At 40.5% G+C, this 24,869-nt stretch overlaps 1 protein-coding gene across 2 annotated transcripts; it reads left to right on the top strand.

The window, feature by feature from the left end:
• The first annotated feature begins 15,124 nt into the window (after nucleotides 1-15,124).
• LOC120308194 lies at nucleotides 15,125-24,553 on the top strand. 2 transcript variants are annotated; one of them, XM_039343899.1, is made up of 3 exons: nucleotides 15,125-16,701; nucleotides 22,632-22,693; nucleotides 23,095-24,553. In XM_039343899.1, exons 2-3 carry the CDS (start codon nucleotides 22,687-22,689, stop codon nucleotides 23,883-23,885), a joined length of 798 nt encoding a protein of 265 aa, XP_039199833.1. In that variant the 5' UTR covers nucleotides 15,125-16,701; nucleotides 22,632-22,686; the 3' UTR covers nucleotides 23,886-24,553. The 2 variants fall into 2 exon arrangements, with proteins under 2 accessions (XP_039199833.1, XP_039199832.1); XM_039343898.1 differs by lacking the exon at nucleotides 15,125-16,701 and adding an exon at nucleotides 16,785-18,100.
• Nucleotides 24,554-24,869: the final 316 nt, after the last annotated feature.

Below are 24,869 nucleotides of genomic sequence, written 5' to 3'. Positions count from 1 at the left end.
GTCGGACACAATGACATCTGGCAGCCCGTGTGCAGCAAAAATCCCCCTCAGTACCTGAATAGTCTTTGCAGTGGTGGTGGATGAGACAGGCACAACCTCAAGCCATTTTGAATGGCTGTCAACAAGGACCAAGAAGAACTGGCCCTGAAAGGGCCCAGCGTAGTCAATGTGCACCCTAGACCATGGGGACTGTGTTTCCTCCCATTTATGCACAGGAGCTTGGGGCATCTCTGGGCGAGATCGTTGGCACATGTGGCATGCGTGTACCTTAGCCTCAATATCTTTATCTAAAGCAGGCCACCACAAGTGGCTGCGTGCAAGAGCCTTCATACGAACAATGCCAGGATGACCCTCGTGGAGGGATTCTAAGACCCTAGTCCTCATTGAGGTGGGAATGACAACTCTGTTTCCCCAAAGCAAACAACCCTGAGAAAGGGACAATTCGTTCCTTTTGGACCAGAAACTCTGAAACTCAGGACTAGGGCAGTGCTCAGGCCACCCGGACAGGACCCAGGAGCGGACACGTGAAAGTGTGTGATCTGTACCTGTTTCAGCGGTAACATCCCTGGCACTAAGAGGAAGCTCGGGCAAGGCTTGGATTGATAGAATGTTGACAGCTGGCGCGGGGTCAGCTTCTACTACTGGCAGAGGCAACCTACTGAGGCCATCAGCATGGCCCATTTCTTTCCCAGGCTTGTGGAGTAATGAAAAATCATATGCAGACAAAAAATAGACCACCTAAGCATTCTAGGGGAAATGATGTGGGGAGTCTGCTTACGTGTGGTAAACAGTCCCAGCAGAGGCTTATGGTCAGTGAAGACCGTGAAATGCCTGCCATATAGAAAATCGTGGAATTTTTTAATTCCAGCAACAACAGCCAGAGCCTCCCTGTCTATCTGAGCGTAGTTGCGCTCGGCAGAAGACAATGTTCTGGAGTAGTATGCAATAGGAACCTGAGTTCCATCAGACCTGAGGTGACTCAGGACAGCTCCAACCCCGTAGGGGGATGCATCACAAGCGATGCACACAGGAAGAGACTCGTTGAAATGTGCAAGAACACTGTTAGAAGTGAGCAAGGCCTTGACTTCTTGATTCTTTAAAGCAAGCCTCATGTGCTTGTGACCACAGCCACACAGCTTGTTTGTCTAGTAGCCTGTGGAGGCCCAGAAGGGCCGAAGTTCGGCCTTAGACTTTGGCCTGGGTGCTTCTAAAAATAGCAGTTAGTTGGATTCAGCAGGATGAATCCCAGCAGCATCAATTTTGAATCCCAGAAATTCAGTAGAAGGCACCCCAATCTGCATTTGTCTTTTCTGAGCTTAAGGCCTGATTTCCTGAATCTTAACAGGACAGCCCTAAGCCTTTCAGCTAGAATGTGTGTGGAGTCTCCTGCAATCAAGACATCGTCAAAGTAGGGGCAGACCCCTGGTATACCTCGTAGTGTGTTTTCCATTACGCTTTGGAAAATCCCAGGAGCGACATTCACTCCAAACTGTAGCCTTTTTACCTTAAAGGCTCCCCTGTGGGTCACAATGGTCTGAGCTATGGCAGCATCATCATCAACAGGCAGCTGTTGATATGCTTGAGCTAGGTCAAGCTTTGCAAAAACACGCCCCCCCTTGAGAGAGGCCAGGATGTGACTGACCACAGGAACAGGATAGGCATGTTGCTGCAATGCCTTATTGAGTGTGCATTTGTAATCAGCACAAATGCGAATGTCCCCATTTGCCTTTAGAGGCGTGACAATGGGGGTCTCCCATGGGCTGGAATCAACAGGTTCTAGGATTCCTTGTTGGATAGTTTGTCTAATTCAGTGTCAATCTTACTTTTTAAAGCAAAAGGGACCCTTCTTGCTTTAATCCTAATGGGAGTGACAGTGGGGTCTAGCTTTAAGGACACAGGTGGTCCTTTGAATGTGCCCAGCTGGGGGCTGAAAACATCTGCAAATTCCTTGCAGACTTCCTGTAGGTCGAGTGTTTGTAAGCTGTTGAGTCCTGTGACGTGTATCCCCAGGGCCTCAAACCAATCGAGTCCTATGAGACTCGTTCGTTCTTTCACCCCTACTACTAACAAGTCTAGTGGACCTTCAAAACTCTTGTATTGCACGTTAAGGGTGGCCTCCCCCTTAACACACACTCTTGAGTTCTGAAAATCAGTTAATACAATATCAGAAGGCCTTAACTTGGCCTTAGTCCCACTACTGGAACAAATCTTCCTAAATGTATGCAATGAAATGATGGAAAGGGCAGACCCTGTGTCTAGTTCCATAGATAATGGAAACCCCTTGTAGCTTCACGTTGAGTGACAGCTTTTTCTTCATGGGCTTGTGTGTGCCTGTCCTACAAATGTTTCTACGCGAAGCGCAAAAACCTACCCTATTCTGGCTGGGGACTCTGGTACCCTTCAGGCGTTCTTCTTGAGGTTGTGCCTTTCGTCGGCCCAGACACACAGCTGCAATGTGCCCTTGTTTGCCGCATGCCCGGCAGGTAGCGGAGCGGAACTTGCAGTCGGTTCTCCTGTGGCGACCTCCACAGCCGATGCACTTGAGCGGAGCTGAAGAGCTTTCCTTCTGATTTTCTCCCTTCGCGGGGTGTAGACGGTCGACTTCTTCGTCCGGATCCTCCTCGGAGTTTCGTCGGACGTCTTCTTGGTGCACGGACGCACCCTCTGCACTGCTTCTGATCGGCCGCATGTTCTTGACGGCGCCGCCTGCTGCTTCTTCCGCGGTGGCTTCCCTTAAAGCGTCTTGGAAGGATAATTCTTCCTTAGCGAAAAGTCTCTGTTTTAGCTCTCGATGCCTCAACCCGCACACGAATCGGTCCCTCAGTCGTTCCTCGAGGTCCTTGAACTCGCAGGGCTTGGCGGCCTTCCGTAACGCGGCGAGGTATTCCTTGACTGACTCACCGGACCGTTGATCCCTCTGCTCGAAGGTGTGGCGCCATGAGATAACGGACACCTTGGGGTGAAAGTGGTCCTTCAGCAGCTTCGTCAGGTCTGCGTAGCTTACAGACTCTACTGGAACAGGTGCTGCAAGGTTTTCTGCGATTTCGAAGGCGTCTTGGCCGCAAGCGCAAAGCAGGGTGGCAGCCTTCAAGCTATCTTCCCTCACTTGGTTTGCCTTGAAGTAGTTCTCCATTCTGGATACGTAGGACTCCCACCGCTCTGGATGTGAGACGTCGAATTCCGAAAGCCTTCCGATTTTCGCCATCTTCGGATCTTCAGGAGACGGGTCTATCAGCCAGCCTACCCCCGAATGAGCACCGGATTGGCGGGCAGCTGCCGAGTCGACGCCGTTCCTCTTTCGCCGCTCAGGACTCCTTGGGTAAGCTTACACTTCTTCCTTTCCAGGTAGTGCAAGGCATACCACCTTCGTCGCCAGTGTTGCGTCCTTGGCGGGAAAACAGACACGAGAAGCAGCTGGAGTTCTCAGTTTCTTTTATTCAGCGTTCAGCTTACAGGAAGATGGCTTCAGCTCAGCCCAAACGCCTCGCAGCCCCTTATATAGGCAACTCCCGGGTAAATGGGTTACTTTTCCCGCGCCAGCACCCGCGCATGCGCACGGCGCTGGCGACAGCCTGTCTGGTCCCGGGCAGCTTTGCACCTGCCCGGGACTGCCTGCAAACGCCCGAGCCGTTTGCAAAGGCTCGGGACATAACAGAGCATATGCCAGATCACACTTCTGAATTGCTAATGGCATCTGGCCAATACTAATAAATGTAAATTAATCCTATCTAGGGTAAGGAAAATTCTTTTTTTAAAATATTAATATTATATCCACAGGTGCACAACTAATGGGCAGGCACACTTTGCTATTGTGTGGCAACCTGGGTGTGCTCAGGGTAAGAATATTGAATCTACAGTTAACTATAGTTAACATTAAGTTATCGTAATTTCCGGCATATAAGACGACTCGGCGTATAAGATGACCCCTGACTTCGGAGATGATTTGCATGCTTTAGAAAGTCGTCTTATACACCGGAAAATACAGTACATTCAGCTGAAATTGAAATCTAATCCAGGAACAGAAAGGTGTGTGTTGTCTATATGTTTGCACACCACTTGATTTCCAAAGAATCAGAATTAGAATAGAGCTGGAAGGGACCTTAGAGGTCTTCTAGTCCAGCCCCCTACTCAAGCAGGAGGCCCTATATCATTTTAAACAAGTGACTGTCCAGTCTTTTCTTATAAATTTCCAAAATATCATAAATGTGGTTGGTGGTTGGTTCTAAAATGTATTAATTTCTCTTTTGAAAAAAGTTCTCAGGGCGCTTTTAAAAATGAGGGAATTAATTGCTAGAAGTTGAAATCTCATTTACATCAAGTTTGACTAATCAGTGAATTGGATTGATTGCACACTCGTAAAAAAATAGCTAAAAATTAAAACATGAAAAGTAGTCCTTTAAACATGCCTAATCAACAGATATAATCTTCAGATTGTTCTGTAGCCAAGCATTTACAATCTACTTGCATAAATCCTCTACCACCTACCGTATATTCCAGCGTATAAGACGACCTTTGAGAGCATTGAAACAGCCTCCAAACTTGGGGGTCGTCTTATACGGGGGCAATGTAAATATATATATACATTGCTTACTGGTGTCCACCGCTTAGAGAGTGCTTGCACTTAAAGCGGTATATAAGTCTCATAAATAAATAAATAAATAAATAAATAAATACGCCGAGTCGTCTTATACGCCGGAAATAAGGTAGTTTCTGGCGTATAAGATGACTTTCTAGGCATGCGACTCAGCGTCAATCGTCTTATACGCCGGAAATACCGGTAGTTTCCGGTGTATAAGATGACTTTCTAGGCATGCGACTTGGTGTCGATCGTCTTATACGCTGGAAATGCTAGTAGTTTCCAGTGTATAAGACGACTTTCTAGGCATGCAACTTGGCATCGATTGTCTTGCGACTCAGCGTCGATCATCTTGTGACTCGGCATCAAACTCGGGGGTCGTCTTCTACTCCGGGTCGCCCTATACGCTGGAATATACGGTATTTTAGCAGAACCATGGAAGAGAATGATTTTTTTTTTTACTTGTTTGGTACACTCACAATATGTGAAATTCTAAAAGGGATATTTTTATTGCCGCTACATGTGGCCAATACTTTTAAATGAGAGAAAAGTGTTGAGAACTTTATTTTTCTCTTTGTTTCACAGAAATTCAAATGAAAGTAAGTTATTCTCAACTCTTCTTTCCTTCAGTGTAATTTTTCCAAAGTTTGTTAATGGGTTTAAAACAGATTCCTAAACTGACGTCATTCAGATCTGTGAACCAACTTTCCTACCATTTATTATGGACATCAAGAGCATATCCACAAAAGCATTCTGGAGAAAGCAACAAGGCTGGAGGAAATAGTGAGAGAAGCTAAAGAGATTAATAGGAGCCAGGAAATAACAACAACAACAACAACAACAACAACAATAATAATAATAGTTGGAAGAGACCTTGGAAGTCATCTAGTCCAACCCCCTGCTCAGGCAGGAAATCCTATACCATTTCAGCCAAATGGCAGTCCAGTCTCTTCTTAAAAACTTCCAGGACATTCACTGCTTCTGGAGGCAGGTTGTTCCACTGGGTTAATTGTTCTAACTGTCAGGAAGTTTCTCCTTAGTTCTAGGTTGCTTCACTCCTTGATTAGTTTCCATCCGTTGCTTCTTGTCTTGCCTTCAGGCACTTTGTGGCAACCCCTGAGATATTGGAACACTGCTATCATGTCCCCCCTTGCCCTTCTCTTCATTAAATTAAACATACCCAATTCCAACAACCGTTCCTTATATGTTTTAGTCTCCAGTCCCCTAACCATGTTTGTTGCTCTTCTCTGTACACTTTCTGGAGCAGTGATGGCCAATCTTTTAGTTCCCCAAAGCTGCCCCTGCCCCCCACCCAGCCCCAGCCCCTGCCCCGCCCACAACCCCACCCCACCTGCCCGCAGGGCCACCCACCGCCTCCATAGTCCGCAGCAGATTGCCCAGGCGGCTCTGCAGCATCATGGCAGTCATGCCCTCCGCCCGTGCCCCGCAGAGCCTAGTGGCCCCATCGGAGAGGACATTCTTAGACCAGGCCAACTGTAACCCAGCAAATTGTTGACTTTCTGAAATCTATTCCTTCTTATGATATGCAATGTCCATTGCATTCTAGTTGTCCATGGCAAATACCACTTTCTTGCCAGTTTGGTCCAACTTGAATCTGCATCAGCAGCCCAAAATGGAGGGTTTATTACAAGGCCATGAATTTAATATACTATTTTGGAGTAAGCAGGACAACACTTCTGAGGGAGACATGATATGGATTTTGTAACTTGTTAACTAACATAGTTACTTTGTATTTTAATTTGACTTATTTTCTCTCTTTTAAAATGATGTTCAGGCTCATTACAGACTGGAATGCTGGGAAACCTTTATCCTATGGTTGTATGGATAGGTTAGATAGCTTCTAACATTCCTAAACTGAAAAGATAAGTTACAGAAAGATGCCTGGAGACTATCTCAAGATAAGAAAAAGTTTCTTAGTGTCAGCTGGTTATCTAACTTCAAACAAGCTTTGTAGTTGATTTATTATGCAAGGAAGAGTTACTCTTCTTCAACCAACTTTCCTCTTTCATTTTTCTTGTGTTAACTATAAAAAGGAATGTAAGATGGATCTCAAGGTTCTACCTTTTCATAGGGAGATCCCACTTTATCAGGGTATCCTAATAAACTGCTTTAAAATGATCTTCCAACTCGGTTGCTTATTGGGAAGGTAAACCGAGGCAGAACCTAAGGCCAAATTTGGCTATCACCTAGCTTGTGTTCCAAAGATAAGCTAATTGATTGTTGCTGACATTGCTCAAACCTGGGCTTTGGTTTTGGGTTTTTGCATAGTTTTTGCAGCTCTGTTTCCCCTTTGGAGTAAACTGTGGGTAACTCTTCCTCCCAAGCTTTCTGTTCCTTAAGAATAATTCTAGCTGCATAGTTCTTTGCAATCCAGAACAAGCCAACAAGCAAGGGTGAAATTATAAATTATTTGATCAGCAAGGGCACCATGCAAAGAAACTGCTCACATACTGTATTTTTGTTTTTAATTCTTTCCCTTTTGTATAGAAAGGGCATGTCGGCATATTTATGGCTACAAGATATGTAAGCAGTTAAGAGAAGGAAGGTATTTCCATTCCTATTTTTTTTCCTGACATTCTTTCTGATTATGCTATAAAATATTTCACAACTCGAAACATATAGACACATACAGACATAACCCATAAATACCACTTTCTTAAAAAGGTGATTTCCAGGTTAAAGAAGTACGTACACTATACTAAGTCACAGTTTGCAAGGTTTCACATTTTATCCATGAGTCTATCTGTAAGTTTCTCTAGTTATATTTTGCTAACATCCCTACTATCTCATGTAAAGACCAGTGGTGGGATTCAAATATGTGAACAACTGGTTCTCTGTGTGGATGCAGCTTCCGGAAGTCCATTCTGGGCCTGGGCAACAAAAAATTAGCTACCGGTTCTGCCAAACTGGGGCGAACTAGCTGAATCCCACCACTGGCTGAATCCCACCACTGGAATTAGAATTTTTCCTCATTTGCCAGATATTATTCTATCTGAAATCCATTTGTGCTGTGTTACTGATTGATATTTGAAATTATTAGAAGACATCCAAAATAGATTTCCAAAGTTCTTAGACAATATGCCTAGCTAATCTGAAGAAAGCTGTTTCTTTTATTGATAACCACAGTAGGAACTTGCACATCCCTGAAGAAATTCCCATTGATTGTAACAAATGCAAAATTGGACCCCAGCTGAGTTAATTAGCACCTGACAAAAATTCACTTCCTACTTTACTCTGCTTTACAGATCTTGAAATTTAGATAGAAAAGAACAAAATAATCACTGTATGCAAATGAAGGCTGAAATACACTGACTAACACTTGAGAGAATCTCCATTGTTCCATATCTATTTATTCTACAATTATCTATCAGAATTATATTATCTATCTATCTATCTATCTATCTATCTATCTATCTATCTATCTATCTATCTATCTATCTGATTTTCTGATTTGCAGAAAAACTCTGGGCAGCTTACATTATTAAATAATAAAACAATATTCAGGAGAAACCATGCATGTCTGAACGATTTTCATCTGTGATATAAAAATACTCAGTAGGGGCTCAGCTGCCCCCTATTCCAGAGCCTATTCCAATGTTAATCCAGGTATTGCTGAAATGTCAGGAAACCTAAACTAGAGCAGGAATGCATATGAATTTAGAAGACTAGTTAAAGCAAGTAAGAAAAAGAAATCTCCAGAAGTTAATAAAATCAGTAACTGTTCAAAGGGATGCAGACCCTTTTATGTTCCACAGAACAATTAATCAGAATAACAGCTTTTGCATTATTTCTCACTGATATTCAATGAAAATTCTAAATCACGAGGCATTCTGTAGTTCACAGAATTATTAATTTGAGCCTTCTGTTCCCTTTGGAGTGAATTGTGATTTTTTATTGCTTTTTACCTTTTTTTTGATAGGCCACTGTATCTTGCATATAAGAGTCCCTTGTCCCTACCCAAGCCTCAAATATCTAAAGGCATATTTAAAGAAGGAGTTGGCTTTCAGAAGTAGAAAATTAATCTCCAGTTATGATCTTGTCAGTGGAAGCTTACTGCAGTCTAAAATAGGTTGCAAAATTTCTGCTACCCTGAGATTTTTGCAATTTAATGGAAGATTCTAGAATGTCCTAGAAGTATTTTGCTAAACCCTCTACCCCCTCTAGGGCCTGCAGGATTTCCTAAAAATGAGGAAGACACATGAGCTATAAATGGATTAAGGAATATACTCTACATATTCTGTACTCCAGCAGATCTGTTTGAAAAGCTTGTGTGTCATGATTCCTCATATTTGTCAATAACATTAATATGAAAGGTTAGTGTAGAAGCGATGTGTCGGAGAAAAAATCCAGGTAGCATCAAGTTAATCAACCATTATTTAAGTGATCAGACATCATTTAAGTGAGAATCAATTAATCATAGTAACTAATTAACAGTAATTAACTGGCATCACATAAAGGGAAAACCTAACTGTGTGTTTCACTTCTAAAATTTCAGAAGGGCAGTGGAAAATCATACTGGAAATAATGCACTGGTTTTATTATTCAGCACTAAATTTCATTATTGTTTTCCCCAATGTACTATTGATTGCTTTGATTTAAGTCCTTTAGAAGCTTGATAGCCAGCATGATGACCAACTTCAAAAGATGGATTTATTATTCAGAAAGGGAAACTGCAGAACCTTCTTTTCACCCCAGAGAATTCCAGCCAATTAAACAAAGGTCAATTTGGTGGCTATGGAAACTATAATTATTTGAAAGTCTAATAAGGTATTTCAGTGAGGTTGGCTAGAGTGACCCACCAAGGGTTGTTACCTTTTTAATAACTAAAGATTCCAAACATATGAGCTACTTGTGGCTAATAAATTATTCTCGCTTGAACAGTGTGTTATAATAAATGTGCAATTAACAAAGAAATGAAATATAATGAATATACTGGAACTTTGACAATAACTAGCCCGGAATTATGAGACTCCCTTTCATCCAATCTGATTTATACATTTTATTTTTGTGCCTTTGAGTTAGTTTTGACTCCTGGCAATTGCCTGAACAAGTCCGTGCAGTTTTCTCTGAAGGTAGTTTGCCATTGCTACAGCTGAGAGAGGGACTGGTCCAAGCCATCCAGCTGGCTTTGTGCCCAAGGCAGTAATAGAAATCCCAATTTAATTCACTGTTATAACAAACTGGCTCTTGATCACAATAATTAGAGTGGAATTATGCACCTTCCTTTCTTCCAATCTTCTTGCAGCGGGTAATCTGATGCATGTTTACTTAGTAATAAATCTCACCGTGTTTAGTGGGTTTATTTCCATATCAATATGTGTGGGACTGTAGTTCCTATTTCCAACTCAAAATATTTTACAGAATGCAAGAAACATCAGATTGAATGGCTTTCTTTCTTTTTCTTTCTTTGTTGTCTTTTGTGCTGAGAACTAATTAATTAAACATCTTTAGGCAATTCTTATTGTATAATTCCTCTGTTGCTTGTTTACTGACTCTTCCATTCCATTGCATTATTAAGTGTCAGACAAGCGCCTATGATAAATACAGTATCAGTCAACACTTTCATTTGGGAATAAAGCCTGGATAATAGGTCCTTACCAGCAACTCATCTGGCATTAAAAGCAAGCTTCTTAAGTTGGAGAGACCATGATTTTCTTAGTGAGGAAGACCATCGATTCACTTCTTTCTTTACAAATGTCAGGTTGCAACTTCATACCATATCTCCCTCTAGTTGTGATTACTTCAGCATTTTCTCCAGATTATTTCCCTGCTCTATCAACCCCATTTTCCTAAGGCATTTCTTAACTAGGGCTTACAATATGGATAACCACTAACATGGCAGCAAAGACGGATCATTCTAACTTTTTGTTGCCATCTACTGGTCTTATGAATGTTTTCAGCCAATCACGAATGGCTTAGACCCTCATTTCCATCTTGAAGACTTTGGACTTGTCCCAATTGGTATTTGGCCCAACTCAATCTATTTCTATCTCTGTTCAGATACAGCTAATGATCTGAATGGAGAGAAGCCTGTGTGGCGTGGCTAGATCATTCTCTGCTCGGTTTGAGACTCATTGCCAGTGTAAACATCTATGGGAGTAGGGAGCCATTAAAAAAAGTTGGGATCAATATTGTTGATACCAAAGACAGCTTAGGAAGTTAATAAGCGTTCTCTCCCCTGTCAGAGAATCAAATCAGTTCCTTGGTTCTTTTGATGGGACAGAGTAGGTGGTTCCTCAACTGGAATACAAATGGAAGACTATTAGGATAGATCAAATTATCTATGGAAAGGCCATTGGAAGACCCATGATTACATACTCTATCTCATGGCAACAGGACAGTTGAATTTGCCTTCATTGCACCCACAAAGACCTGGCTGATTAAATTAACCAGGCCAATCAACCAGGCCAAGTCAGGCCCAATGGTTAAGGGAGAGGACCAATAACGTATTGCCAAAGTTATATTTCTCCTTGCTTAGCCTAAGGAAGTAATAATACTACAGAAAATCTCTTTTCATTTAAGAAGCCTATAAAATTATAAATCAGCCTGACAAACTCCATTTCTAGGAATGAGAAATCTGTAACTTGAGCCTTACAGCTCCAGGTGCATCAGAAGAATACTGAATTTTTTAAAATTATTTTTTATTTTTTGGTTTTCAATAGGTTTTTTTTGCAAGGATATGATCCTAAAATGCTTTGGTTACTTTCTTAGGTGAGATACTCTAGATTGAAGCTGGAGGGAGCTGGAGGAGAGAGGGATTTGGCCCTTAAGTTCATTGGTCCTCATGGTGACTTCTAAAACACATGGCTGAACTGGATCTTGTGGTCTCTGTTTACAGTAATTCTAGTATTTCCCGTCAGTCTGTGTCCTAAAGGTGATGCTGGGGTTCATCTTATACTGTCTCACAAAATTCCATCCTCTAGCCATGAAGTTTAACAGGAATTTTAAGTGGGATGAGCGTGAGGCAAGTTGAGACCTTTCCTACATGGGATGCAAGCAAATGGTACACTTATTCATACTCAGATTTTTTTTTTGAGAATGATATACATATTTTCATTGAATACTCCAGGGGCCCACTTTAATCACTGCCCATTCCTTGCAATAACATTTACTGCTGTTATATTTCCAGTCATCATTTAGACAAACTATCCCCATCTATCAAGACTCAAAGCATGACCGTCTAGAAAAGTGTGCATCACATAAAGAACATCTTTTTTGTATTGCTATAAAAACATGCCTAATTCTTCAGAGTCTCATCAATTCAGAATAACAGAGTTGGAAGAGACCTTGGAGGTCTTCTAGTCCACCCCCCTGCTCAAGCAGGAAACTTCTGGATAAAGAATTGCATTAAAATCCCCCTTTTTTTAAAAAAAAATCCTCTTAATTTCTCTTCAATTTAAGGTTTTTTTTTTGTACCTGTCACTTTTCAGAGGATATTATTTGTATGTTCTCCAATGGCATCAAAAGCATGCTATCTTTATAAAAGACAAAATAATCCAAATTACCAGATCACTCTTCTCTGTCAAAACCATAAGAACTGAACATAGAAGATGGTTCTATTAAACAAATATTGAATGATTGATGCATTTTAGACATCTTTTAGGGGGGGTGCGATGGCTCAGCTATTAAAGATGCTGAGCTTGTCAACTGGAAAGCTGACAGGCTGTGTTTGAGACCTGAGCGCAACAGAGTGAGCTCCCGTTACTTGTCCCAGCTCCTGCCCACCTAGCAGTTTGAAAGCATGCAAATGCAAATAAATAAATACTACTTTGGTGGGAAGGTAACAGCGTTTTGTGCCCTTCGTTGTATAGTCTCGCGGGCCACATGATCATAGAAATGTCTTTGGATAACACTGGCTCCCGTGGCTAAGAAATGGAGATTAGCACTGCCCCCTACAGTCAGACTCAACTAGACAGGGAAAATCTTTACCTTTTCTATCTTTCAATGTACTGTTCTAATACACCACCTAATTACAGAGGTAGCTTATTTTTTCCTGGGACAAACTCTAGCTTAGGGGTCTTCAAACTTGGCAACTTTAAGACTTGTAGACTTCAACTCCCAGAATTCCTCAGCCAGCCAAGGCTGGTTGAAGAACTCTGGGAGTTGAAGTCCACAAGTCTTACAGCTGCCAAGTTTGAAGACCCCTGCTCTAGCTGTTAGGTATTGTATTTTAAAGTCATCAACCAATAATGTAAGCCCAGTATTGAAAAACAACCTGTTTTCCATTCTAATCTGCCCCTGTTTTAGCTCTTCTATTCAATTTGTGGTCAAATTGCCATCTTCTTCAGAACCATGCTACATAATTACACAACTCATCTTTCACTTGTGTCATTGTGATTTAGTATTGCTTTCTCCAGGAAAGCCTGCCTCATCTCTACTTTATCAACTTTAGCTACCTGGTTAGGACAGTTACTTTGGCATTTTAAACATTATGTATTCCTTGGTGGGTGCTTTCTGTTTTATCGTTGTCCTTTGTATGGTGGTCTAACTATTGTATTTTCAGACTGCCATTTTATATGTTTTGCAATATCATAAAATCTTATCTGATAAAGGAAGGTATAAAATATACTGCTCAAAAAAATAAAGGGAACACAAACGTATAGGATCCTATACATTTGTGTTCCCTTTATTTTTTTGAGCAGTATATTTTCAATCAATTAAGACATGGCATTTTTTTCCCCCAGAGTCCTTCATTGGCTGCCTGTAGCTTGTGCAAACCTGCCAGGAGGTGGAGATATTGAGCTCTTGAGCAAGCAATTCTCATCCCATGCTAGAAGGGGTTAATAATATTAACATCCACCCAAAAACAAATTAGCACAAGGAAATTTTATATAAATGTTTCACACTAATGAATCCATGTTTCATTGATCAAATCATACACAAGAATGAGCTTTTGTTCAATATATTCAGGCTTATCTCAAAAAAGAAAACAAAACAGAGATTGTTCCAGGCTGTTTATTATCTCTCAGCACACTTTTTGAACATTCAACAAATGCCCCGGATTGCAATTTGCTAGCATTGTGCTTTAATCCCTATGTGAAATCTTGGTTTATTGAAAGTCTGAATTTAGGATACCATAAATACAAATTTCCTGGGCACCCTAGGCAAGAGCAAGTTATCATATGCAAGCCGTAGATCTTCCCAGGCATCCTTCATCACTTTGCTGGTATTTCTCTCTTACACCTCTTCCCATGTTCCCCACCTGATGTTTGACAGTTTTGCAGCCAGCTAAATATTAAGAACCAGTAAGGCTTAATAAAACCTGTGACTTCCATGCATGGAGGTTTTCTAAGATACCTTTGTTGCAAATTGGACCACCATCCATCTTCTTCCCAGGTTTATTTAGCCAAGGTGATTCTCAACCTTGACAACTCAAAGATGGATAGACTTCAGCTCCCAGAATTGGGTGCTGGCTGTGGAATTCTGGGAGTTGAAGTCCACCCATCTTTCAGTAGCCATAGTTGGAAAAGATAATTTCTGCAACCTCAGGAAAGAAGGGTTTTAGAAGAATTAAGGAAATTAGATAGAGGATAATTTTTTAATTCACACTGCATTTGTTTTTAATTAGCTGGCATCAGATTTCTAAATTCTTCTTTCATACAATTCTCAGTCAATCTGGGGGTGGGATGGAGACAAGCATCTTAGTCAAATGTTTGCAAACATTTTTCACACCTATTTGCAAACTGCAAATAAATTGTACTGCGAGGGAAATTGCCCACTGATTTGAAATGATCTGGAGACCAAATTAACAAAATAAGGTGTTTATTCCATGTAATTTGGATGGGAAATTAATCATTAAATCTCTCTAGAAAAAAAAGTCCAGATAAATCATAGTAATGGTTTCAGAATTTTCACACAGAAATATAAAGTACAGTAGCATAACGTGTCATACAGATTTATATCCTGCGAAACCATGCTGTGAATTTTTAAGCCTTAGCAAGAATTTATGTACATTTTTCAGATGCACTGCAGAGTCCTTCCAGAGAACTATCATGAAATCTAGTTATTTTTTCTGAAAAGGAACAACCTTCAAAAAGCAAGGAAAGTAATTTGAAGCAAGATATATGACCAGAAATCAGCAATATAACACTCTAGAAAAGTGGAAAAAACCTTGTCACCAACCTTGGTCTATGACAGTGGTGGCGAACCTATGGCATGGATGCCAGAGGCAGCACTCAGAGCCCTCTCTGTGGGAACACGCGCCATCGCCCCAGGCCTAGACCTTCAGCTGGGTTTTATAAAACCTTTTCGCTTTAGGCCTCCGCCGCCATGTGCAAAAAAAAAAAAGGTTCAATCAATCAGTCAATTTCAACTTCTCACGGGAAAAAAAAAGATCTTGCAAAGTTGGAATTAATTGATTGAACTTTTTAGTCCCATCCAGTTTGCTGTTACCATCGCAGCCATGCCCACCCAATGGGCCACACTCACCCAATTGGCCATACCCACCCAATGGGTTACACCCACCCGGCACTCAACAATGCATAAGTGAGTTTTGGGTTGCAGTTTGGACACTCGGTCTCTAAAAGATTTGCCATCACTGGTCTATGATGTTGCAGTCTATATTTCCAGTCTCTCACTATATCAGGACCATCTGTAAGAATAGGGATGATAAAAGGCACAAGAATAGCCATGTCCAGGCAATGAAAGACCCACCTCTTTTTTCACCTGTATTAATTGGTCACAGATACCAACTCACAGACCCACCTGCACTCCTTAGTACCTGTGGATCTGCAAGGGGGACCAAGTGTTATCGTTACATTACGTCATTACACAAGTGACTTTAAGTTGAAGTCTTTATTTACAGCAGGGGTCTTCAAACTTGGTCCTTTTATGACTTGTGGAGTTCAACTCCCAGATTTCCACAGCCAGGTAAGCTGGCTGAGGAATTCTGGGAGTTGAAGTCCACAAGTCATAAAAGGGCCAAGTGTGAAGACCCCTAATTTACAGTTTATGATCAGATGCAAACAAATCCTACTTGTTATTCTCCAATTATACCTTTAACCGCCATCTCATCTTGGAACTTTTGATTAATACACAGTTGCCTCACTACCCAGACCTCTTTTTATTGTATTTTTTGCACATTGGGACTACTCTACAAACGAGGCAAGTTATGCAATAATTAATTGCATAATTACACAGTTTGTACGATGACCTGTGATATCATAGTGGCTTCTCTCAGTTGTCTCCGCCATAATAATTTTGCACTGGATGTCCACTGGCTTTTCATGATATGGCTAACTGTAGACAGGATGTAACTGGAATCCACAAACTGATGCAGTCATCATTTACCACTTCCTTTGGAGAGGCCTGGTTTTTGCAGCCTGGATTGGTTTTTGCTGATTAAAAATATATATTAAATATCTGTGTGCTTTGCATGTAGCTAGGATACAGGCTGAACCATCTGACCTTATCTGATACTAAGAGACAGAAAGGAAATGATTCAGCTCAGCAATTCCTGCTCCAGTAGAATTGTTGTGGAAAATTCTCCTCAGCCTAATATATATTCACTGCCCATTGCTTTTTAAAGGTGAGGTTTATGTTTAAAACTATTTCTGAAGTCCCTTTTGTCCATCAACACTCTGGATCAATGACTGAACTACAGCAATTGCTATATCTGCCAAGCAGTAGGAGGAAAAAAAAGTATAACATTTAATTTATACGAAGATTCCTCACTTGAGAGTGGAGCAGTGGTGGGATTCAGCTGGTTCGCACCACTTCAGCTGAACCGGTAGCTAATTTTTTGTTGCCCAGGCCCGGAAGTGGCATCCATACAGAGAACCAGTTGTTCACATATTTGAATCCCACCACTGGAGTGGAGTGTCATGTTATCTACTCCCAAGAACAGGACAGAGAGCCATTTTGGTGCAACGATTAAAAGCAGTGGATTAGAAACCAGAAGACTGCAAATTCTAATCCCATCTTAAGTACAAAGCCAACTGGATGACTTTGGGCCAGTCACTCTCTCTCTCTCTGCCCTAGGAAGAAACCAATCGGAAACCGCTTCTGAAGAATGTAGCCAAGAAAACTGTAGCCCAGGCAGTCGCCGGAAGTCAAAAACTGACAGGAGGAGGAGGAGGAAGAGAAGCAGAAAGAGAAGAAATATGGTTAGAAAGTACATTCTCCTTTGAGTTGAATTCAGAACTGCATCCATTTATTTTCTGAGAAACAGTTCAGAAGTGGTTTGCCAAAGCTTTCTTCTGGGATATTTTTTTCCGCTTGCCACTTTAGCCTGTGGCATTTCTAGAGGTCTCCTTTCTCAGTGCCAACAATATCTAACTCTGCTTACAGCAGTTGTGTGTGTGTGTGTGTGTGTGTGTGTGTGTGTGTGTTTGTGGCAATGATCCAAGATCATTCGCTGAGGCCACCTAGCTGAGCAGATGGGCGTATTGATTTGTTTAAAAAGTGCTCATTTACATGCAAAGATCAAGGTTTGTCATCTAACTGAAATTAACACGCAGTGCATTTCACCCTAGTCAGGAAAGATATGGCCAAAGGAGCTGCACGCAATTCATTCTATTGTCCAATTGCTAATTCATTAGCAGGCAACTCCCAAGTTTCATGTTTTCCTTCTTCGAACTTTATTTATTTTTTTTACATTTCAACCAATGTGCAATTAGAAGATGCCTTCAAATACAGACTGTCCTCCCATAGCCTTACAAATAAAGGTCTGCTTTCAGTAGAGAAGGGCATGTGTCGCTTTTGCTATTTGTTAAACAAATGTATAATAAAATTCTGCCCTGACAGCTTTTCCAAACTGACCCAACAGTTTGTTTTTCCTTGCTGAGTCCATGTTCTTCTGCTACTTCAAACTATTCAAGCATATCCTGTCTTTCTCTGATATGCCCGCGATAAGTTCTTGACTGCCTGCAAAAGCTGTTGTTCCCTGGAGTGTCTAACCAATTATGTTTCCAGGTGAGGCTTACTTGTCATTGGAAAGCTAGATTGGGAAGTAATTTGAAAAAAAAGAATACGTAGCAAGACAATATGTCTCATGCCAGGCAAATACGCCTCACTCTTAGGGAAATCTAAAAGAAGGATACAATGAAGTTGAAGTTTGTGTGTTGCAGTGGAACAGGTGGCTGCTGCAGCCACTTCTCCCATGCTGAAGACCTTCCCAGAGCAAGGTGTTTGATAAATACTCCAGAGAGCAGTGCTGATTGTTTTCCTGCTATTGGATGACCAGACAGATCAGGACAGACCAAACTTTGCACTTATCTCTGTAGGCAGCTGAGCATTAGGCTGCCAAGTCATTCTGCAGACCCAGTATATCACTCTGGAAAACATCTAATACTGAGGCTCTTAACTGTTTTGTGAATGGACAAACTCAGCCAGCAGTCCATCTGTGCAAAGTATCTACCATATACAGTAGTGTGTTCTCAACATTTTAAAAGTGCTCACCTTCCCGGTAAGATTAGAGGCCTCTCATATAAAGGGAGCTTAGGGGAGGTGATCAGACTAGATGGCAGATCAAGGAAGAGATAATAAAGGGATGGATATATACCGGTAAGTGCCATACCATCCACTTTGCCAGTTGGCAGGGTGCTTTGCTCTACAGCTTACATTCTTTGCTCAGAAAATAAACTTTTTGGAACTTTCAGATTCAGGACTAGGGTATCGGAGAGAGACTGGCCAATCCAGGGGGAGAAGTCAAGTGGAGAATTAGTCTGGAATCCTTACTCAGGCACAAGAGGGAAAGGCCTGACCCTTCTCTCCTTAAATGTGTTGAACCTTATCTAGCCTGGTCAAGATGCACACTGCCAGTCTGGGAAGATTTCTATGTAAAAGACATGAGCAATAGAGTAGCTTAATTGAATTCTTCACATATGGATCTGGTTGTTTGAGCTTAATATAGCCTGATCATTAGACAAAATGAAGCAGCTATCATGGAAGCACTTGCAAGATTTAAATGAAAAAAAAATTGGCTGGCCTTGAACACTATATATCTTGACTTGAAGGAGAATGGACATTTGTTATTTTTGTCTCAGGCAGCAAAATCCAATCAAATTTCTGAGAACCGATTTTTTAAAAAATTTCTAGGAAAGGGTATCTTTCTACCTAACCTATGGCAGACAACAGGCTTAGAAAGGCAAATAGATACGGGTGCAGTCCTGCCAGGGTGCCAGGCTATGCTAGCCAGAAGGACTGGAGAGCTGAGGAGAAGGAAGACCCCATAACATGCTGCAGGTAGCCATGATACCGTGTAGGTCCCAATGCTCATCTTGCCCTATCTCTTCCTTGCTCAGGAATATAGATCATCCTTTATCAGCATCTAAACAAGATCTCTAAGGCTCTTCCATATAAATAAAGGAACACTGTTGTTGTTGTTGTTGTTATGATTTGTTGCAGAGTCAGCCAAATGTTCAGACAGGGTTTGGCATTTCTGACTACCTATCAATCCCTTTCCCAGGACCTGGAATAGGCAGCTCTGGATGTTTGATGTTGTTCTTGTTGTTGTTATTAAACATGCTAGTTTCTTCTACTGAATTGTTTTAGTCCATAGGAAAATAGAAATGGTCATGACCCAAGTTCCTCTTTCAATAGATTGTCTGGCTTTGATTGCCTTGAGAAATGTTTAGTTTTGAAGATGTGAAAATGTGGAAGAGAAACACTCCAGTTAGTAATTACATGGTACAGCTTTTCTGCTGTCTGCATACCCATTGCTGTACATGTCTTGAAAACTATGCCTTCTCTCTTTTAAAAGAAATTGGAAGAAATAAGCCATTTCTTCCAATTAGAAAATGAGATTGTTTTACTGATAGGAAACAGTTTAGTTCATTCCAGGTCAAATCTGACTCCATACTGAGATTATTGGGCTTTAGTAGGATCTAGTTTTTTTGCTAACCTTTGCTTTCCTCAGCCAAACTCTTCTCAGTTACCCATCCATTTACAATATCTAATTTGCTTTTCACTAAAGAAACTATTTGAGAAATCTCATTTTTCTGTGCCACCAACAGCAGGACAAGCCACATTTTTTCAGTGTTCCTAATTCTCACCATAATATAAGAATTCATCATAAAAATCTACCTCAGGAGTTCCATTTAGCCAACTAGCATTGTGATGCCAATTTTTATTGTTGAAACTACCAGCACCTTTCCAGACTTTTCAGGGACACGCAGTCCAGTTCTACCTGAAAATCTCAGAGATTAAGCTGGAATCTTAACTGGGACTAGGGCAATTGGAAATAAAACCAACTGCACCATTAGTTTTGCCATCCTTGTATTGGGGTAAGAAGCCAGAACGTTGACATTTCCCGTGATCTGTCTTCAGTTCCCAATGGAGAAGGAAGGCTGTAATGTTCACCTTACTTCTGAGGCATTTTTGAGCCAGCAAATGCAAATGTTAATAATAATATTAAATTGATAATCCCCTTCTCAATACATAAGCATTAGCATGGAAAACTCAAAAAGTTTCTGATCTTCCTGTCTGTATCATGCAGGACTTCTATCAAGGACACAATGCTTTAAAACAGGGGTGTCTAAACTTGGCAACTTTAAGACTTCCCAGCATGGCTGTCTGGGGAATTCTGGGAGCTGAAGTCCAGAAGTCTTAACGTTGCCAAGATTGATCATCCCTGCTCTAAAATAAATTCTTCATTGCAGCTCCAAATTGGACTGTGCTTTGAAGTCAGAAAAAAAATCATTTCAGTTCCCTTTTTTGGGGGGGGTTTCATGCATATTGAAGATTTAGAGTCACACTTCCTGAAAAATGTAGCTTTTTGTGGCTTTATTTTGCAGATGGGAACTATTTGTTGAGGATATAAGGTTTGAGACACGTTCCCTATAATTTCTATTTGATTTTATTGTCTTCTACCTCTTAATTACATTTTGAGCTATTTAGCTGTTTAATAAATGTCTGTTTAGTCATTGTTTCACTTTGTTCCCCAGTATTATTCTAGACTTCCTTAGCATGTTTGTCCTTTCAAAGTATTTCCAAATGGGACAACGTGCAAAATTTCCATTAAGAAACTGTCATATGAAAGACGGGAATGCACAGTCTTGTTTAGAACAAGCACCATCTTTTCTGTTGCTTGGCCAGAGCCATGTTTCAAAAACTGAATGGGGATAGGACAAAATTGCATTTAATTTATATTTCCATTTAATTAAAATTCAGTGTAACCAAGTAATGCATTTAAGAGGATTATTCCCTATTTGTTTAATAATTTTCCTGTTTGGTCCCATTACAAATTAAAGTTCAGTAGCTATTTTGGGAAGGATTTTGGGAACTGCAGCTAAGTCTTTGCAGGAACTTTTTGTTTCCCTAGTTTGCAAGCTAAGTAAAATTTGATTGAAATGTTCCTTTTGGGGGGGGGGGGATGCTGGAGATCTGAACAGAGCTCTTTACTGGTTGCTGACTGGGGAGTTCTGGGAGTAGAAAGCCACACATCTTCAACTTGCCAAGGTTGAAAAACTCTGGTGTAGACAAAGAATAAGTCTACTCTTTCTTACTTACCTATCTCAATGTTAAGAATGGGTCATAAAAGCAGAAATGATTCTGTTTTGTCAATGGTTTATCCCTTAGACCATGGGTGTCAAACTCGCCGTGTTACATGATGTGTCACGACATATCATGACTTTTTTTGCATTGCTGGAGCTGGCCTCCCCATGATGCTCCCCACAGGCTGGCAGTTTCACACCCCTGCCTTAGACATTCTCAATGTGATTATAAAAATGTGAACAAATGCAACTTTTGGCTATATGAAAGATTGTTTGGTCTACTGGTTACAGCACCAGGCTAGAAATTGGGACATTGTGAGTTCTTGTTCCACTTAGCCATGAAAAGTAGTTGGGTGACTTTGCGCCAGTTATTATCTCTCAGTCGAACCCAGCTCACAGGATTGTTGTTGTTGTGAGGAAAACAGGAGGAGGCAAGAATATTAGATATGTTCACCATCTTGAGTTATTTATAAAAATAATAATGGCAAGATATAAATAAAAAATTAAAAATATGCAATGAAAAAGCTGTTGGTCACATGGACTGTTGGGGCCTGATCATCTGTTAAAAACTGCTACGTCACATGGAAATATATCCGGGCAGGCAAATGGTAGGAAGGTGTTAATGTTATGACAAATGTCACTGGAGAACATCTTGTGTGCATTGAAGTATATATGGAAGATTGTGCACTGGTGCATGTTTTCAGTACAAAAATGACAAGTGAGATTAAAGCATATTTTCTCATTAAAAGGTGTTAAACTCAGCATTTCAGAGCATGTGGGTCTGCCAGCATAATTTTCCTTTAAATGCTTAACTTGTAGAAATTTGCAAAAGCAGGTCTCGCTATACCCCGCCTTCAACCTGTTCTCTGGGCTAAATTGCCTAACATAGATACCCACACAGGAGGATTCTTTTTCTGGAACATTCTCACAAAAGTGCTGCTGTTGCACATCACAATAGCTTAGAAAATAAGCAAAGTGTTTGAGGTAACACGATATGTGCATGTGAACAGTGCTGAGAGCTGGAATCTAAAAGGTTAATGAAACAGGCTAATGAGTGTAACAGAAAGAAGTTTTCTTTAAGGAATTACACAAATTACATTAGCTATCAGTAACCATTTCCATCAAAATGATTACGTCTCTGAAAAGAAAGAATCGGCTTTTGGGAGACCTCAGTGAAGTAACTGTTTCCTCTGGCTTCTGTAAAAATATCCTATGCCTTTAGATTTTGTCATGAGGAGAAAAAAACAGACACATAGAAATCCTCTATTGTTTTATATATTGTCATGTGTTTCTTGAGCTTCTCAAGAGATGTCTAGAGCACAGGTTCCCAAACTTGGCAACTTTAAGAGGTGTGGACTTCAATTCCCAGAATTCCCCAGCCAGCCATGACTGTATTTCAAAGGAACCAATCTGTGTTGCCCTCCAGGTGCCTGCCATACTGCAATCCCAGATAGGCATATTGGCGAATACTGATGGGAACTGCAAACTATGTTTCCTTCTTTAACCATTCACACATTGGGAGACCACCAAGTGAGATAAGTCTGCTTGAATGAAATCTGAAATAGCAGCCTATGATATATTTGTTTCTTTCTGTTCTTTAGTAAATGACGATGACACATGGCCAAAGAATAGGAAACCATTTGGGAAAATCGAGAGATGAAAGGTCAGTAACTTGCTTTACCACCAAGATCAGCAAGATTTGTGGGGACTTAAGCGAGAGCCTTCTGCTTAAGCCTCCCTTTGGATGTTCATCCCAAAGGAAACAGGCTATTTTAAAAGGTTACCTTATTATTCTGTGGCTATTTTTAAAGGTGCTTTAAAAACATACTGTGTAAACTGAAGAAAAAGCATTTGCTATTACTTAATAGGTACAACAAAATCGTAATACCATTTATGTTGCAAACCACTTTGGGAAAAATTAGATCCTTGAAAGGTACAAGGAAACACATTCAACGAAATAGGATGGGCGGGGGGATAAATAAGTGATGAATTAAGCAACACTATGCCTCCTATAATTATTTAAAGATGGGCAGTTTTGCAGGACTTCTTTTTTTCTTTTTTAAGAAATTCTTCACGCAACACAGACGCCTAACAAGCTGTTCCCGTCACTAGTACATAAGACTGTGTTGGATGATGTCCATGACAATGATTTCCTTTCTAATTCTGCCTGGCAACAGTCCCTGTGTTGCCATGTAACACCTACCTATGCACCTGGATGGAGAGAAGAACCTTGCACCCCATGTGGCTTTGTTGCATGCAACATATTCAGAGGCTGGAGGGTATCAACACAGCCAGACAACCTCAGATTAATCAGGTGGCCTCCTTACACTTCTGCCTTACAAGCAAATGCATTAATAATATGGAAAGAGGGAGAGAGAGAAATTCTTCAGGAAAACATGCCCTTTGTGTTCTGTCTGGCTGGTGTAACAAATGCAATGTCAGATAAAGGTGACCAGAGAAGGTATACTAACAAGACTTTTCTTCCTGCTCCAGAGTGTGATGACGTCCTTCCTTTTTTATTTTTTGGGTTGAATAAGAACATAATCAGTTCTTATTTATTCATTTATTTTGGACATCTCTACCTCAAAAACAAACAAACAAAAGATGAAGATGATGATGATGAAGAAGAAGAAGAAGAAGCAGCCAAGAACATTTCCTTGCAAGGACATCACCTACGACAGTGTCATACGCTCTGGCATTTAAGAAGGTTTATTCAATTCTGTCTGATCTGGGAACGCAATATTTTTTTTATTAAACTTTGCTTTGTAATGAAGTTTTCCTCATGTCTGTTTGTGAAACTACAGAGCTTTCAAGACTGGAGCAAGAGTAACACCCATGCACACTGCCTGGTTTAGCCCTATAAATTCAGAGTCAGCATTTAGGGGAAAACCTGGAAGTGACAAGTTAAGTATATTTCTATAAACTTATATAATAATTATGCTCTTGAATCCTTTTCAGTAAGGTTAGTTGAACTGACTGTTATGAAGACTTGGCATTGTAAACTGCAAACCTTGTCTATTGTTGTTATCCCGGAATTAAATTTTCTTCATTCTGAGGAATCAAAGGAACTTTTGCACTGGTTGATCCTAAGCTAACAACAAAATCTCTATACCGCTCTTTTGTCGAAAATAGTATTTTGGTTCGAACTGTTTTGAAGAATTTACTTCTTATCAGCTTTATTTTTTAGTATGTACGTATATATTTATGGGATTTATTTACTACCTAAAATAGCCTTAAGCAATATGTAGACAAATAATAGAATAAGATTAGTGGCCACGCAATTAATAAGCACTAATACCTTTAGTAAAATTGATATATTGTTGTTCTAATTACAAAGCAGCTTGAAATCAAAACCTTTGGGTTTTTCTTTTAATCTGTCCCCTTGTGATTCATTGTAGGCAAAGGTGATGTATAAATTGCAGGAGAATAATTACAAGCAGGACTCAAGCATGCTTATAATATTCCAATTCATTCCTTATGGCCCATGATTAGAACACATGTATAGCTCTAATAGTATAGCTAAGTAAGTAAAATAAAATAAAAGTACTTACAGACTGATGCTGAAGATCCAAAGGATAAGTAAAGTCAACTAAGGAAGTTACCTATGATAAAAAGTCAGCATCTGTGAACTTTCTGTTTTATTCTGGGAGGAAGGATAGTCTTAGAACTACTAAATCTTCTAATAAAGAAAGGTACAGCAGAGCCAAACAGAGAATCTGCATGCATGATGATTAAGGTAGCCTTAATATAGTGCAAAATGCAAAGATCTCTCTCTCTCTCTCTCTCTCTCTCTCTCTCTCTCTCTCTCTCTCTCTCTCTCTCTCTCTCTCTCTCTCTCG

The sequence above is a fragment of the Crotalus tigris genome, unplaced genomic scaffold (genome assembly GCF_016545835.1).
Source record: "Crotalus tigris isolate CLP2741 ecotype Arizona unplaced genomic scaffold, ASM1654583v1 scf7180000017881.257975618366:2651188, whole genome shotgun sequence".
Lineage (NCBI taxonomy): Eukaryota > Metazoa > Chordata > Lepidosauria > Squamata > Viperidae > Crotalus > Crotalus tigris.
The sequence above is the reverse complement of the archived record's forward strand: the minus strand, read 5'-3'. Positions and strand labels throughout refer to the sequence as shown.